We start from the raw sequence: 17013 nt of genomic DNA on the forward strand, positions 1-17013 counted from the left end.
TTGTGCCCCCTCGTTTAGACTCCCTTTGCCAAAATAAACCGAATAAGATTCATTCTTGCGTATGTCTGAAATCTACAAGTCATAATTCTTTGAATTTTTGTCAAAAAAATTTGTTCCTTAACCTTACACCAATCTGTTGTGATTGAGAACAGAATCAGTTAACAGACATTTTTTGAGTGCAGTTCTACAATAGGATATTACCATGCATTTTGTGTATGTATACTCATTTTGTTTCCTTCTTATTGTAAAGTGTAAAGGGTGTATGGCTTTTATAAGGAATAAAGTTTCCTCAGGTATGATCGGATCTTTTTTCATTTTCAGTCTCCACTTTATCCCCCCCCCCTTCTTTTTCATTAAAGTTGTATTCAAGGTTTTTTAAGGCTTCGCTTCAAACAGAGCAACACAAAGAGGTATATATCTTTTTTGCTGTCTTTAAAGACAGACATCAGTTTCCATTCATTTCCATATAAATGACAGACTCAGACAATAGTTTGCTGAAATTCTTTTTTTTTTTTTTTTTTGAAACCCCCCCCCCCCCCCCCCCCAACTGCAGAACAGTTTAAAAAAAAAAAAAGTGCATGGTAATGCAATATAAGTGCATTATCAGGCAATGAAAAGTAACTTATTATTTTGGAGCCAAATAAATTTTGACTGTTAAATGATGCATGATGATCCATCTGATGAAGAGTTGAATAGAGTATCAAACAGAAGCGCAAACACACCGACACATAACACATGCATATATTTTAGCCACGTTTATGGATTTACTTATATAAAAATTACATGGTACCCATTCAGCTCTCTGAATACATGAACTGTGGGGAGGAAAAGGAGTAGATATGAGAAAAACTTTAAGGCTAAATGCATCTGGACGACTGCCTTCAGAAGCTTCTTAGTAGTTTTATAGTAAGCATGCTGTGCCTGTAACTTTGCTGTGTAGACACTCAGAGGAGTGACAGCAGTCGGTGTGACCCTGCAGCATTTATTTCCCCTGGCGCTCCCGTTATACAGCCTTACATTAGTCACAGTGAAAACCACTCATTTCTGAATTTAAGTGTCTTGTATGTTTATTTATGAATCTCCAGTGAGACATTCACAACATAATATTATGTAGTACTACAGTAAAAATGAGAGACGGCACTCGTACTGTAGTTATGAATTGTGGGTTACTGCTTGCTACATATGCAGTGAATTGACTGAGCTTTGAGTGCCTGGGAACTGAAAGGAGCAATTTGATAAAGAAAAGGGCAGATATTTGCCATATTTTTATATTTTCAGTATAATAAACACCCTTTAAATCAGTCTGTTGCCAGTCCTATATCACATTTTCTAGTTTTTTTTTTTACAATAATTATTGGCTTCTGATGCAAATTTAAAAGAATAAAAACATCCTTATACTTTTAGGTGCTTTCTTCTTCTTACGAAAGGCGTGGCGTTTCCGTTTCTTTCCCATCAGTCACCTCAACCAGGTCAGAGTTGTGACTGGCTGGTGTTCTTCTTTGTATGACACTTTATCAAGGCAGCAACGACAAAAGCAAAAACATCAACATCTATCTTACATCAGGGAAACAGAAGACTGCATATCCATTTGCTGTCAAAAAGTTTCCTATGTCCCTGGCTTCATCCCATAAATCACAGAGCTTGTGCACAGTAAAGTAGCCTGACATAATAAATTAGCTCTCAAATAAATAGGTTGTTGTAAAGTTTTTAAATATATTACTGTTTTGACTGCAACTACATTCATTTGGCTAAAGCATTTTTCTTAAGACTGACAGCTAATAAAAAAAAGGGACATAAAGGCACCAAAAAATACACAAACACAACTACAACAGGGAGTTCTGTGGTTAAATATAGATGTAAATGTAGAACACTTCATTTCATCAACAATAAAACTTCTTTTTGTAGGAAAAAAAGGACAAAATCAATAATGGTATTGCTTTCTTTCAGAAAGGTACAGAGCTGATCTTTATGAGCACTTGTCTGTACTCTGATGCTGATGTATTAAATGAGATTTGGTTTGTGTGGTTAATATACTTTCAGCAGTTGTATAGCAAACAAGGCACAGCCAATATTCAGTACATTTAAATGTCAAGACTGGCAGGTGCAGCATCAAGACAGCAGTTCATATGCAGTTATTGAAAACCTTTTATTTTCACAGTTTCAACTTCAAACAACAAGGAAATAATGGCCGGGCTGCTCTTTGACATTTATGTCTCCTGTTTAAAATTGCAATTTTAAATAAAAACAGACATTTATATATTACATTCAGAAAATCTAACAGAGAGACATATCTGTGCAAAGACAACAGACAAAGATAAACTTTTTATGGCAAACTTGGTCTTATATAAATTCTCTTGTCAGTATTAAGTCAGTGAAGCAGCCGCTTAACGCTGGGCAAAAGAAGCTTTATCTGTTTTCAGCAGGGTAAAATTCTCCTGTGGCATTTGGAATAATTGCTATTGGACATGTCAGATTTGAAAAGAGCACATTTTTAACCACGGTCACAAACGAGCCTCTCTCACATCGAACCTCGAATTATGTCATTGCTCTTTGCGTTTTACTCATCTGTGCTATGCAGTTCGGACTGATTTTGGTCAAACACGAGCTGAGGTTAAGGCTGGTTTTAACACGTTTTTCCCTTTGGCGTCGGTTGCAGAACCAAACTCTGACCACTTCCTTCTCCAGATGGAGGCTTTTGGCTATCCGGGCTATTTCCTGAGAGGATGGCTTACTTTTCTCCACAAAGCTGTGCTCAAGGGCCTCCTTAGCTCCAAGGCTACAGAGTGAAACAAGGGAGAGGGGGAATAAAAAAAAAGATTATGAGTTCACTTGGTAAATGGCATATTTTGTACGTTTGATCTTTACAGTACACACCTGATAGTTGTTCTCCTTTTTCTCTTCCGTTCATTCATTCCTATTTTGTCATTGTACAAAGCTGCAAGAAACAACAGTAGGTTCTGTAAGGACATAAGGATACATCTTTCTGGCTGATTGCTAGTGTAACCCATAACTTCCCCTAGACTGATTTAGCGTGTCACCACATCAAATATCATTATATGACCTTGGTCATAAAATAAATCTGGTGTTGAGGAGGCCACTAATATGACAGAAAAACACTTCTTTGACACACACGGTGCATCTGTTTATTTGAAATTCTTTTTCTTTGTTGTAATCTGGAAAGTTGTAGCTCTTTACACCTAAGTAATCAGATAAAATGTGAGACTAAAAAATCAATCTGATGTATGCATCATGTGATGAGCATTACAAGCGATTCGTTTGAAAAGGATGTAAGACTAAAAGTGTTGGCAAACACTGTCCAAGATGAGGCACAACTAATTAGATCTTAGTAATCACCCAAGAAAGCATTACTTTCAAATATTTTTTTTAAGAGACATTAAAAGAGACTGAATCCGAAGGATACATTTTACCTTGCTGAATAGATAAACGCTACCCTCAAATAAATACTCTCAAAGGGTTGTGAGTTGAGTGGATACGTGTGACTCACCACCCGCCAGCTCAGCTTCATCAAGCCATTTAGCCAGAATGGCCTTGAGTTTGCAGGCGTTCTTAAAGCTCAGCTGCAAATTTTCAAAACGGCAGATCGTGGTCTGGCTGAACTCTGAACCATGCACGGCAGCGAGCGCCTCCCCTACATTAGTCTGAGTGTACCCTGCGGGTCAAAATGAAACAGAAATACTTTATAAAATACACGCAGCACAGAGGAGTAGAGGAGTGGGAAAAAAAGATAAAACCATCTGTAGTGAAGCGTCTCATTGCTGCAGCTGAACAGTGAGATAAATTTGTATTAATCATACCGAGTTTGATCCTCCGTATTTTGAAGTCATTTGCAAACATCTCCAACTCTCGTATCTGCGGTGAATCCATGGCAGGCGCGTCCTCTGGGTCCCGCATACTCTTCCTTTGGCTGTCACTTTTTATCTCTCCGCTTGGGCCCCCTGGGGCCTCATCAGTTGAAAGAAGGGCCGAGGGCAGTGAAGAGAAACCGTGGCTTAATGCACAAGAGCCGCTGCTTAGGCCATGATCCGGAAACTTGTACAAGCAAGAAGTAAGAGATCCTAGCAAAACAGAGAGTGGCAGAGAGCAGAAAGAGAGGGGAAATTTGTTGGTAGGGAACAGCGGAACAGCTGGGATGTGGAAATTAATATTTTAATGTGAGTTTTTTTCAATCTTTTTGCTACGATAGACAATATTGGATAACAGTAACTCTTTGAAAAAATGAAGGTTTAAATGTAATCAGAACATTTTCCTTCTATAAATAAAAAGTCTTCATAGTGTGAAGCACCGTGTAGATCATGTATAACTTTACCTCTCCAGTGAAACATCATTGAAGTTGCCCTTATTAGTACATCTGCAGACTGGCAGGCGCAAACAGTTTTATGTCAGTGCATATTTGTGGTGTATGGAATAAAAGTAAAGGTTTCTTTTTGAAGTCCCACACTTGGTTGGTATGATGACACCTGAGCCAGTTCCATTTACTGATAAAAGCTGTAAGATTTAAAAAAAAGAAGGAAAAAAACCCTCCTATGTGACATGAGTGCTTAAATAAGCGAATGTGTTTTCAGGGGCTTGGTGAATAGATATTCTTTTAACTGTCACTTAAAACAATAAATTGCAGTGTAGCCATAATTTAATGAACTCGTCTTTCCGCAGTCCCCTCGTCCTTGGCTTTGGTGTTGCGGCACGAAGCCGGCTTTCCTTCATATACCTTTTTTAAAGGCTCGCTGCTCAGCTGTGAGCAAACATCTCACAACCATCTGACAAGAGGTTTGTATTTACTTGTGTTACAATTTTCAAGATGATTCATTATTGCTACAGGTGGCTGTTAGTGTTAAGTGGTAAGCTGGAGTGGAGCTCTTGCTGCTAATCACTAATGACAGATTAATGACAGATGACTGCCACGGTACCTCATGGGTGGATGACTAATTGTAATTTCTAATGTGATTCTGTCCTTTGCGTCACAAATCTGCACAGCTGCAGAGAAAAGAAAACAACCACTAATTAACAGCACTAAAAATATGTCAGTCTGCGTGTCGCATTTAGCATACAAGAGGAGACGTTAAGCGAGTTAGGCATGTGCAAAACAGGACTGTCTTCGCTCATGAGGGACACCGTTTTCCTTAACTGCTATCCATATTGCTGGTAATGTAAGTGAGTAATGCAACACTCCCCTCTTGTGTTACTGCAGTTGTAGTGCAAACTATATATAACTAGTTTTAGACAATAATAGGATCTAATATAATAAAGGTCAGTTGGTAAGTCTCAGTTAGTTAGTTTATAATATCTGTACCCTTAGTATCCTTTTTCTTTTCACATAAACTAAATGGTAAAATATTTCTTGACAGTGAACATTCACTCGGCTGACGATTTATTGGGTACACTTAAGTGTCTAATACATCCTTGCAACAAACCCTCGGCTTTGTGAAGAGTACCGTTTCGCTTTGGTTTAAACTGTTTCAGAGGTGCTGATTTAAATTTTTGGTCTTTTTGGTGTTATTGCATGCCAAATATGTTTTGTTGCGGAAGCTAGGTAAGCATGGTATTTTCAGTATTTTTACTTCTACAGAAACTCGGATTTTAGCTCAGCTAAAATGTTGCCTGACAACAGCAGTGGTTGAGCCATTTTGGACTAGATAGAATTCACTAACCGAAATACTGACAACAGTTACAGCTGTCACGAGCCCTGTGCATGAAGTGGTGGCGAAAATAACAGCACCATCGACCCATTGCATTGTTCAGCTGGATCTATAAATCAGCTGGAGAGCAGTATGGCAGATTCTTCTCCAAAACTGTATGCATCAGTGATCTTCTCTTGTACCGAAGGTGTCAGGCAGAGGTTGGAGTTCCTCTCTCTGTTGAAATTGCTTCTTTAGGCTGCATGTACAGTATGTGTCTGCATTTGTAGCTGTAGCCTTTAGATTTCAGAGCTTTTTCCACCTAACTGCAGACGCCTCTTAAAATCAACATCCCAAAAGTGAGTGCTCCGTGTGCAGTATGCACCTTGCAGTTGTTTAGCATAGGTAAGAGGGTGTTTGGGGCTAATACTATATCCCTGAGAACAACAACAGTTTTTGGATTATTCAGCTGGAGGCATCCTGTTTTTCCCACTGAGCTGGCAAAAGGGAGAGGAATCTTCGTTGTCTCGCCCTGATGTATGCACTGATGTTCTCTGGGGAGCTTACATGCAGCTATGCTGCAGTGAACACAGCCGTTGTTTGTGTGGCAGGGAGGCAGACTGGGCAGCAAGCCCTGGTCCTTGCACATGTGGGCTTACTGACTTTGTGAAAGCACCTCACAAGCCTTTGTGTACATGGCCTTGGACCTCCCAGCAGCTATACATGTGCACCATCCAAAAAGCTTCAACAGATTTAAGCTAAATGTGGACAGAAAGCAAACAAACACTGATTTGATGCTGTATTAAAAGCTGCCTCAACAATGTTTTGTAGTCTGAACAAGCTGGAATCCCAGAGTTGCCTTTTAGTCAAATGCAATATAATAAAGTTATGTCTTGGAAAACAGTTAACCGTTTACACATCTAGCGTATAGTGACCAACCTTACCTTCTGAAGCTCTATTTTAGTGCTCTATTCACTTTTATTTCATGTCTCTTTTGATTTAAAACCAGCCGCAGTGAGGGAATTCTGGGACTTTAGTTTTTAAATGTGCTATTTGCTGCTGGGCAGGGGGTGTACTGTGGGTGTACCAGAGTGCTGTTGCTGAAAAATGTCACCATTTGCAGCTGAACACGAGGTTGATGAGACGAAAGAGACCAACTGAGGGGAACTGCAGAGTTGATAAATCACCGTGGGTTTGTAGGGCAGCACCTTTCACATCACACTTATTTGATCCACTGTTAATATAAAAATGGATTAATGCAGCTTTAAAAAATGAAAGAGGCTTTTTTCCTTTCCTCTGACCTCAGCTATCATAATTCAGGACCCCGTTTAATGACATTAACTTTTATCTCTCTCTTCTTAACTTAAACGTGTCCTTCTGCTGTCGAATGCTTTCAGCTAGTCTCATTTTATGATTCAGACGGATTTTTTACCATCAGTTTCACCGCACACATGAGATTTTTTTTTTCCTGTCTCTGCCTGGCATTGCATTGCTCTTTTCAAGCGATACAGCCTCCCTTTTTTATCATCCCACATAATTTATGTCACCTCATGTCAGTCTTGTCAAACATTGCTGTCAGAAGCTTGACACCAGTCTCAGGCAAGCTTACAGCTGTACTTTTTAAGCTGTCAGTCAGACATTTGATCATTCAGCAGTTGAGGAACAGACATCATTAAGGTGACAAATTACCTCCTGGTGGTAATAAGTGTGGGCACTTGCTGTTTAATTAATCCTAATGTACATCAGTGCAGTCTTTGACACCATAGTTCATATAATTTTTGTCAGGCCGTTTGCAGAAGTGGGCCGATGTCACCGGGTCTCTGCCCAGGTGATTAAAATCCAAACAGAGAAGTCTGTAAAAAGAAACTTCTTTATTTCTTCAGCAAAACTCTTGGGTTCATTTAGGGTCGAGTTCTTTTTTTTGTACTCTCACATGGTTATATGATATAGAATAATTCAGTTATACTTTGTCTAACTAAAAAAAATGGATCAAATCTGATATGCTTCTCTCTTTTTATCAGCTTAAGACTTTGAAGGGTTGTTTATGTTCTTTTTGTTTCTGTGTCCTTTTTCATTATTTCATATTATTCAAAAGAATCAGCATGCAGGACCTAAAGTCTGAAAGAGTGAAACTTTGATAAGGTGTCATGTTTCTTGAGGTCTGTGCTCATGTCTGGAATACAGAAACGGCAGAACTCTTTAAAATCTGGTTGGTTTACAATATCAGTTTGGCATGTTTTATATGATAAAATGATACAAACTAATAAAGGCTATAAGAACAGTATGCATTAAGGGAAATAGTGTTTTTTTTTGTTAAAGATAACTGCTATTAACTACAGTTATTAATTACATTCATGAAAAATGGCAGTTTTTCTGAAGTTTAATCACGACTAATTCGATTCCCATCCACCACAATTGTAGCAACAATCGTGACAGTGTGCAACTCCCACTCCTGACAGCAGGACAGGGAATTGGGGAGTAATCTTTGACAGTTACACTTAACAAGTGCTCTAAAAAGCTCAAGTAAGTGCGCTAAAGAGTCCACGCGAGATAATCAAGGTTGAAATTGATTTTAACTGGCAGCAGATTTAAAATTAAATGGAACATAAACACATTTTCTGCTCAATTTACTGTGTTTAACTACAGGCAAGTAGAGGGAAGGAGCAAGCGAGCGTGTGTGTGTGTGTCTGATCTTTACCTTGCAATGCATTTGCACCGCTCACCATGTTAGGGTGAGGGACACCACAGGTCTGCAAGATACGAGTCTGAGAAATACTGGCAGAGAGCATCTCCTGTGCTGCAGAGAGAGAGAGAGAGACAGAGGCCTTTATTATCGACACCACCATCGCAATTACTGTATAGTGTAATTGTCACTGCCTGCACTATACTCATCATCATCTAAACCTCTATGATAGCCATCGCTGTTAGTGTGACATTGTAATTTCAGCCTTGCTATAATCAGCATGAGTCCTGCTTTTCAGTGTCACCCTTCAATACGACAGCTGACTTTTTCCTTCAGAAACTTGCCTAAAAGTCTCGACTCTGCCGATTTATCCGCACCTGACACTTTGTGAACTTGTCTTCAGTTAGCCACACCTGTCGTTTCTAAATGCATGGCAGCACTTTCAGTTTGCAGATCGTGACTACATAATGCCCACACATGACTGAAACAGAATAATTTTGCAAATTTGAGGCTCGATTTCAGTGCTTCCAAAACCTGGCATAGTTAGAATCGATTGTCCTTGTCCTCATCATCATAACCAACAGCACAGATCAATACTGCTCCCTCCCCCATGAGTCTTCATCAGCTTCAGTTTTTTTGTTTTTAATGTTGGCTTTGGAAATGCTGCAAAATAACATTTCCACCAGAAACAAATGTGAATCTAGTGCTGTAAAAATGATGAGATATCATTAAAGAGAATGCTACAATTTATCTTCAACCCCAAACCCACACAGTATAAAACGGAGAGATGAAGAGTAAAAGTCAAGGTTATATTAAATATCATATATTAAACACAGGCCATCCACTATTTGATAAAGCTGGTGCTTAAGACATACAAAACACACTGATAGATTTTATTGACCAACTCAACTCGTGGTTTGCCTTTTTAGTTTTCACAAATTTTTCTTCCCTAGCATCATCTCTGCTTACCTGCCATCATGCCATAGGTGGCCTGCTGGTTTGTGTAGTGACAGGGGGTGACTGGATAATGTAAGCTTGCAGGGGTGTTGCTGAGAGCATTGCCCAGGGAGGAAGTCGGGAGGTGCATGTGGGAACGCTTGGAGGGCTGACCCAGGGACAGCCCAGATGACACTGACAGAGACAAACAAAGACATTTTTTAAGTCAGGATCTGATCCGTGTGCAGTTCAATTTTAAAGCATTCCCAGACAAGTAAAGCATCTTTCTTTAACATCTTTAAGTTTGATTTCATATCAAGTGGAAGCATTTTAATGACTTGCCTACTGCAGGATGTGCACTGACTAGATGTGCACTGACAACCCTCATCACATCACATATGGAGTCAGTAGCTTTGGTTAGTTTTCAGTGAGTTCTTTTCTTTCCTTTCTTTCCTTTAATTAGACACTAAAAGGAAATCACTTACCATTAGATGCTGATAAAATAACCTTGCATAACTTTCTAAAGCACAAACTTAAATGAGTCCGTTAGGAAGAGTGGCAGAACAAAGAACACACATCAGTGCTAACTTTTCTTTAAAACTACTGCTTTACGTGCTGCTGTGATTCTAAGTGTGAGGGGGCTTGTTGTTTGTCTTCTCTAGCTGCTTTTCTTGTCTGTCCTTGCCACTTGTTGTAGCAGATGGCTCCCCTCCTCGAGTCTGGTGCTGCCCGGGGGTTCTTGTTGTTCCTGTTGGGGACTTTTTCCTTTTCTTTTTCCTTCCCACTGTAGCCAAGTACTCACTCAAAGGGATTTGTTGGGTTTCTCTCTGTATTGTTGTGAAGTGATTATTTTACAATACGGAGCACCCTGAAATGACTTTTATTGTGAACCTGCACTCCATAAATAAAACCGAATTAAATGAAGTGTATTTAAAAAAATCAAAAATAGTATTGCCTTCTAATTAAATAATTATTCATGTGTTCTGCTTCTTATGCAGTTTGGAGTTCACTCCAAGCTTTAATGAATGCTTAGTGGTATTATTAGGATGCGCTCTTGAAGTCGGTCTCGCACATAAACAATAACACTGTACAACTGAGAAGAATCAAAGCCTTGTTTATGAGTTTTCCTCCTCCTGTTATGACTGGGTTTTATTAGCATTCTGTGACCATATTTCAAGTCATTCATAGACACACTAGAAGACAAGGCAGGTCAATGTGTTTTGGAGCAACGGCCTCAAAATCTCACAAGTACTTGGCAGAAAAATAAATAAATATTTTTTCAAAATATGTTTACTCTGCTGTTATCTAAATGGTTGAATCGTGTCTTGCATGATCTAATCTTGTCTATTCTTAGCTATAACCGTCAGGAGGTTTTAAGACCCCTGGAAGTTTTCTCCACAACACTTCATCGTGGAAAAAAAAAGAATACCTTGGGGAGTTTATCATACTGATAACATATCCTCAAAGCAATTATCCACTGAGTAGAGACAGCTGGGCCAAACTATGTAGCTGATTAGATACATTTACATAATTTGGATTAGATTTGAATAAATGTATTTTTTAATTCAATCCGTTTTGCCTGTCGCCTAGACGCAGCCTTATCGGGGCACAGTTGTGTTCTGCGCCTTGATAAGGGTGATCTATGCTACGACTGCGCACAGTTAGGTCATCTCTACATTTCTATGCATACATAATCTGTCACAAATGAACCCTTCCAGGATTTGTTCATGTACAGTTTCATCGCAGTGGAGAATGCCACAATACTGAATCTTCCCTTAAAAGACTCTAACAGGCCTCTCTGGTGGCCCATCTTCCTAAAGCACAGATTAAGTTTTATGACATGATGATGATAGTTTAAATCAATGAGACACACACACAAAAAAACAATTTTCCACTTTGCAAAACAAACAACGAAAACAATTATAACAAGTTTTACAAGATAACTGAATACGTTTGCTTTACCTGCAGCGACCATGCTTTGAGCATGGGACGTGGTTGGCAGGCAGTCGGTGGTAGAGCCATGGTGCATAATGATAGGCAGGGGTGAATCTCCCGTCAGTGAGGCGAAGGAGTCACTACCAAATGCCTGACAGGCCATTTTTTCCTGCCCTCTCTTTAATGGCGATCGGCTGAAGTTCAACACAGCTCATCGATTGGTTTCTTGTCTTCGCTTCTCTGTCTCTTGCCTATTTTGCCTTATTTCCCATGTTGCTTTGCTTGCCCTTTGCCTTCTCTATTTGTTTCCTTACCTTCCTCTCGTGTGACTTGTTATGGATACCTTGTCTTGCCTTCTGCCTTTCGTCTTGTCTTCTTTGGCCTTCTGTAGTTCTGCTTTGTCTTTTTCTAGCTGCGTTCTAGTCTTCTTTCACTTCATGTATCGCCTCCTTGTTTTTTCCTCTTTCACTCGGGCTCATTCAAGCATACTTCTTCCCTGAGTCCCTTGGGAATATTCAGGTAGAAAACTGTGATAGGTTTCCTTTTTTTTCTTAGAGAAGTGGATGTCAGCACTTCATCCAGAACACTTCACAGTTTTAGTCACAACTCTACCCTCAGCCAAGACTCTTGAAGATGAATATTCAGGAGCTTCAAGCTCAAGATAAATTACTGGTACATTTTCTGAAATGTGTTTCTCAGCTACACAGATTTCCCTCATTAAGGCTTCTCGTCTTTTCTCGCTGTTATAGTTGCAGGTAAGCCGGCGTCTGTCATACCCTCGGCATTTTTCTGTCCTTGTCTACTGCAGGTATTTATATCCAACCTACAACTAACCGCCCACTCTCAACCTATGAGATTCCCTATTTCCCATCGAGCTCCTCACCCCCACCTTCCAATTCCATGTCAGTGCTGTAATTGCTTGTGTTTGTACTTACCTGTGTTCTTCTCATCCTGTTTTCAAATCCAGGATTAGGGTACAGAGCGGCTGAGAAACCTGATCCTCTCCTCTCCTCTTCCTCGCTTGCTCTCTCCCTGTGTCTCTTCCTGATTACGGGATTGTGAGGAAGCAATGAGAAAATAAAGTGAAAACATAAAATGCTCATTAAAATAAAAAAGAGAAAAAAATAATAGATACAAAAGATTCACATGGAGCACCAAGAAATACAGCCTAGAACGTTGAACTGTGCTGCAGCATCTTTCAGCTGTAAATTGATTTGTTTTTTTTAAGGTTCAACCAGGTTATCACGGAGGTCAGCAATGCTGCTTCCACCCTATTTACTGCTGATCTCTCAGAAACAAAAACTCTCATGTACCATCATCTCAGCATTAGTGAAAGAAAGGGCTGCTGTTGTGTCAGGATGGTGTCTATATTGTGTTGGATGCAGAGTGCTCCAGGTAAAGACAATAGGACTCAACGGGATGGACAGAAGTTAATCTGAAGAGTGTGGCCACCATGTGCACTTTGTTGTGTCTGTACTTGTGTTTATCCTCAGCTCTGCTTCACTATTGTTGATATAGGTGGGCAGCAGGTGGAAAATAGCTTGTGGGTGGCAGGCAGGATTCAGCTTGCCTAAGCACAGTGTAAATTTGGACTGGATGCACTGAGCACATCGGACAATGTCTTAGCTTGACGTGGATTTTAAACCTAAGTTTGTGAGCTTGTTTATTCACAGTGTCATTACAATAGAGAAAAAAGGAATGAAAATTGTTTCTGCCTTCTGATGGTTTGGTGACTTCGCTTTGCTCCATTTTCTTGTAAGAGTACTAAATAGGCCTTAAAAGTAATTATCTCAAAGGCAATATAATCATAGTCTAAGCCCAAACTCTGATAGCATGAAGTTACTTTAGCCATCCTCCCTTCAATATGCAATCTTTCAAAGACTGATTAAGCAAAACGCAACAAGACTGACCACTGGAAAAATGAAAGTCTTGGTGACAAATAGCTATGCAAATGAAAATGGACTTTGACAAATCTCATTCTAGAAGTTTCAGATTTGAAACAGAAAACAAGTCTACAAAATTACTAAGACAACTGAATGTAATGGTGTGTGACAACAGAAAAAAAAAGTCTCACCAGCAACAATATTATTCTCAAAATACTTTTCATAGTCTTTCATTCCTGCCAACAACTCCCACTCAGGCAGAAGACCATCTTCCCAGCTGGTGAAAGCAGGACTATTTTCACACAGAGAGACTCAACCACCTCTGTTTTAAAGCAATCTCTGTGTTAGTGTGAAAAACAAGTCTCCAACAATTCAGACCGCCCTGATAAAAATCAGTCCAATAAGTCTTAGTAACTGCTAAATAGTAAATAATGCTCAATAATAATGAATGGAAATGTAGAAATAGAAGTTATTTTATGTTTGACTTGTGAGCTGTGCCTAACCTGCTCAGCATCTGTGTGGGTAGATGGTAAATGCAGTCATACAATCATAAGATGAGACAGTGAAGGTTTATATGTTTAAAATAATACCTTTGATTTCTAGATTTAAGTTATTGATCAGACATGGTGTAGGCAAGGTGTTTGCCTTTGATATGCATATGGTACATTGTGACTGTAAATGGCAATTGACATTTGATAAGCACGTGAAAGAACGCATTGTTGAAAATTACAAATATACCCCAACTCTTGGCATATTGGAAATATCGTAAATGCCATAATTGAATGGATTTGCATGTTTTAAAATAAAGGTAAATGCCAGCTTCAAAGGGCTTTGATCAAACCTGGGCGGCAGTCTGAATGTGGTTTTAGACAAATACAAAAAAAATCAAAGGATGAGGGAGCGAAAAAAGGAAAGCTTTCCCACACATACACACACCCACAGACACGCAAGCACACATACATATGCACATAAAGAACCTAAACTTAATTAGTGAAAAGACCCTGAGTCAAATGGGTACTCTTAAAGCACCTGTTCAAGATCCCCCTCCTCGTCCCCCTTCATGCACACACACACACACACACACACACACACACACACACACACACACACACACACACACACACACACACACCACAAAAATTTAATTTAAAATGTTCAAAGGCAGACTATCACCCTAACCTCTTAACAGATGACAAAAAATGTAAGCAATAACACGTTTAAATACAATTAATCTTCCACCACACACATGAAAACACACACAGACATGCACACATACACACAGACACACACACACGCACACAGCAAAGATCACTGATCCACCCGTGGATGCAGTGGGAACAGTGCAAGGTGACACATTCTCACAGGTATCACATCCATATACACGCCGTGTACCAGGTGTGTTCGCCAGTGTCTGTGTGCACGGGAACAACAGAGCGTGCAAATGAGCTGGCACATTTCGGGTGGTTTATTCTGATGTGTAATAAACTTGCCTTTGTGCGTGTGCGGATGTGCATGTGCAAGCTTCGGCAAAATGACACGACCCTTCTCACCACATAAACAAAGTACAGCATTGCATTTTGTATAAAACTTAATTGCATGCTCATTAGCAGCTTTTTGTGTTTGAGTCTGTGCATCTCCGTGTAGTAAATTACACTGAATAATGTTAGCAAGACATGAGAATAATATGCTACGAGGCAAGTACTCGTGGTGACCACAAATACATCATGTGCAGAAGAATAGAAAATGAAGCACAGTACATACAGTACTAACTATTTATAATGTCCTTCCTCTGAAAAGTGAACACAGAGGACATTGCTGAGAAAGTCACTCAGCAACACTAATATAAAAAAATACATTTGGTTTTCAAATGTATAATATTTTAATTCTCCATCCATTTTCTTCCACTTCCACTTTCTTTCCTTCCCTCAACCCCAACTGTGGTGGATGGCTGCCCCTCCTTCAGCCTGATTCTGCTGGAGGTTTTTTCCTGCTAACAGGGAGTTTTTCCTTCCCACTGTCACCAAGTGCTTGCTCAAAGAGGGTCGTTTGATTGTTTGAACCTAATCAGGTCAGGGCCCAGGGGCGTAATTTCCAGGGGGGGTTATGACACCCCCCCCCTCAATAATCAGACCCAACCAATGTAAGCCCCCCAATATAATTATGAATTATCTTGCATAAATAGGCTGTTCATTTTCTTTACTCGTTTCAGGTATTACCAGCAAAATAGTTGCATGTTTAATTATCTGGAAATTTACCCAGATTTATTTATTTATTTAGACAGAGATCTTGACTCCCCCAATGTTCAGCACAACGTTACGCCCCAACTGGGACAGGTTGCCAGCGTTTCTCGTCAACACAGAAAGACATTCACTGTGGCTAATTTAGAATTGCCACTTAACCTAACATCCATGTCTCTGGACTATGGAAATAACCTATGGAACCCTTCTTGGTGTAAGGTGACAATTCTAACCACATTATCATTGTAACACCCCCATTTCAATAATCTCAAAATGTAATTAACTGCAATTTAACAATTCAATTATTCATTTTTAATTATTACTGCAATTCTGTGCTATGGTCTAACTTTCTAAGGTTTATAGTTCACAAAAAATGTGAGTGTCGGTGCATACATTTTTTTTAAATAATACATTCTGAACTTTGCACACCGACCCTGCCCCTCATTGTTCAAACAATCATCAGCACCAGTGTTCTCATTTTCCAGAACCACATAAATATTAAACTGCATTTTGTCAGAACATGCCCATCGTTCTCCAGTCAACCATGAGAGAGATGAGGAGGGTGAGGTGAGGAGCTTGGATAGAAAAAAACAACAACTTTCTTCTTGTTTTTTAATTTCTGTATTCATTAATTATGCAGGGATGAACACTGAGTGAGGTTTGTCGGTTGCTTGAATACATCATGGCAGAGGTCAGGTCCGCTGATGAATATCAAGCAAACCTTATGCACCACTCCGACCACCATCTGCCCAGAGCTGGGCCTGACTCACAAACCGCTGCACAAACACCGGTCAAACGCATTCAGGAAGGCTAATTTCATCAACATATTCAAAAAACCCTCTATTCAAACAGCAAAGGTTAACTGTGTATTTGAGGAAACTAGAGCGGGTCCTGAATCTGCTCTCCTAGTCTCTCCCAGATTACTATCTCTCTTCATTAAGTAAATGTCAGCTTCAAAAATGTGCTAGTTCAACGACAGTACTCCCAACTTCTTTTTACAGCTCTCTGCTTTAGTAAAAAAAAAAAGGATCACTTCACTGTGGTTTCTCTCATCATCTTCAGACTGTTTTTCTCTGCATGTGTCTGATTTTGTTTCCTATTTAAAACCAGGTGGATGAATACAAAGTGAAATGACAGCTCTGTTAAAAAGAAAATTGAGTAGAGCAGAGGACGTTTTTAAAGCCTTCTGCAAATGAGTTTATTTGTTAATGCAATCCAGGAAGAAGTATGAAGAGCTTTCAGCCGTACCGCATCCTTATTAACCTAAACTTTAGCCTGATTAAAATAAGCAAAATGGCAAGCATTTTAAATTGGCAGTTAACCTTTAAGTCACATTAAGTTCTTCAAGTCTTATCTCCTCAGTAAATGAAAGGCTCCATATGCTGTAACAGAATTAATCAGAAGTTTAAAAATTGTCCTTGAAAACAGCACCATACGAGTGCTTACTGGCATTTGGTAACAATAATGCTCTGCAAAGACTCGGTAGGCACTGCAATACTGTAAAGAAAGAAGCAAGATTATGGCACAAACCTCCTGTGAAACTCCAGCTGTCCACATCCCTTGAACCCAAAAGCCACATTTCAGCTGCTGAGCCTCTGCTGTGAGCACACACTGTCCCTGTATTCCTTCTGAAAAATACACAAACATTATTGGACTTGCTAAATATATTTATTGCACAGCATGCTGAATGTTTAAAGAGACTTTTA

General features: G+C 39.5%; 1 protein-coding gene across 2 annotated transcripts; it reads right to left on the reverse strand.

The window, feature by feature from the left end:
• Positions 1–2343: 2343 nt before the first annotated feature.
• Positions 2344–11717, reverse strand: pou1f1 (POU class 1 homeobox 1). 2 transcript variants are annotated; one of them, XM_026145207.1, is made up of 7 exons: positions 11215–11717; positions 9286–9447; positions 8332–8430; positions 3816–4076; positions 3506–3670; positions 2875–2935; positions 2344–2776 (listed from the first exon to the last, which is right to left on the reverse strand). In XM_026145207.1, exons 1-7 carry the CDS (start codon positions 11348–11350, stop codon positions 2536–2538), a joined length of 1125 nt encoding a protein of 374 aa, XP_026000992.1. In that variant the 5' UTR covers positions 11351–11717; the 3' UTR covers positions 2344–2535. The 2 variants fall into 2 exon arrangements, with proteins under 2 accessions (XP_026000992.1, XP_026000991.1); XM_026145206.1 differs by having other exon boundaries at positions 3816–4145.
• Between the last annotated feature and the right edge of the window lie 5296 nt (positions 11718–17013).

The sequence above is a fragment of the Astatotilapia calliptera genome, chromosome 16, assembly GCF_900246225.1.
Source record: "Astatotilapia calliptera chromosome 16, fAstCal1.2, whole genome shotgun sequence".
NCBI classification, from domain to species: Eukaryota; Metazoa; Chordata; class Actinopteri; order Cichliformes; family Cichlidae; genus Astatotilapia; species Astatotilapia calliptera.

Excerpts from the sequence above, each read along its gene's own strand:
- pou1f1 (XM_026145206.1), bottom strand. The coding sequence starts at position 11,350 with ATGGCCTGTCAGGCATTTGGTAGTGACTCCTTCGCCTCACTGACGGGA. Across the intron at positions 4,146-8,331 it reads CGGTGCAAATGCATTGCAAG|CTGTTCCGCTGTTCCCTACC; the intron begins GTAAAGATCAGA and ends TCCACATCCCAG. Across the intron at positions 2,777-2,874 it reads AAAAGGAGAACAACTATCAG|CCTTGGAGCTAAGGAGGCCC; the intron begins GTGTGTACTGTA and ends TTCACTCTGTAG.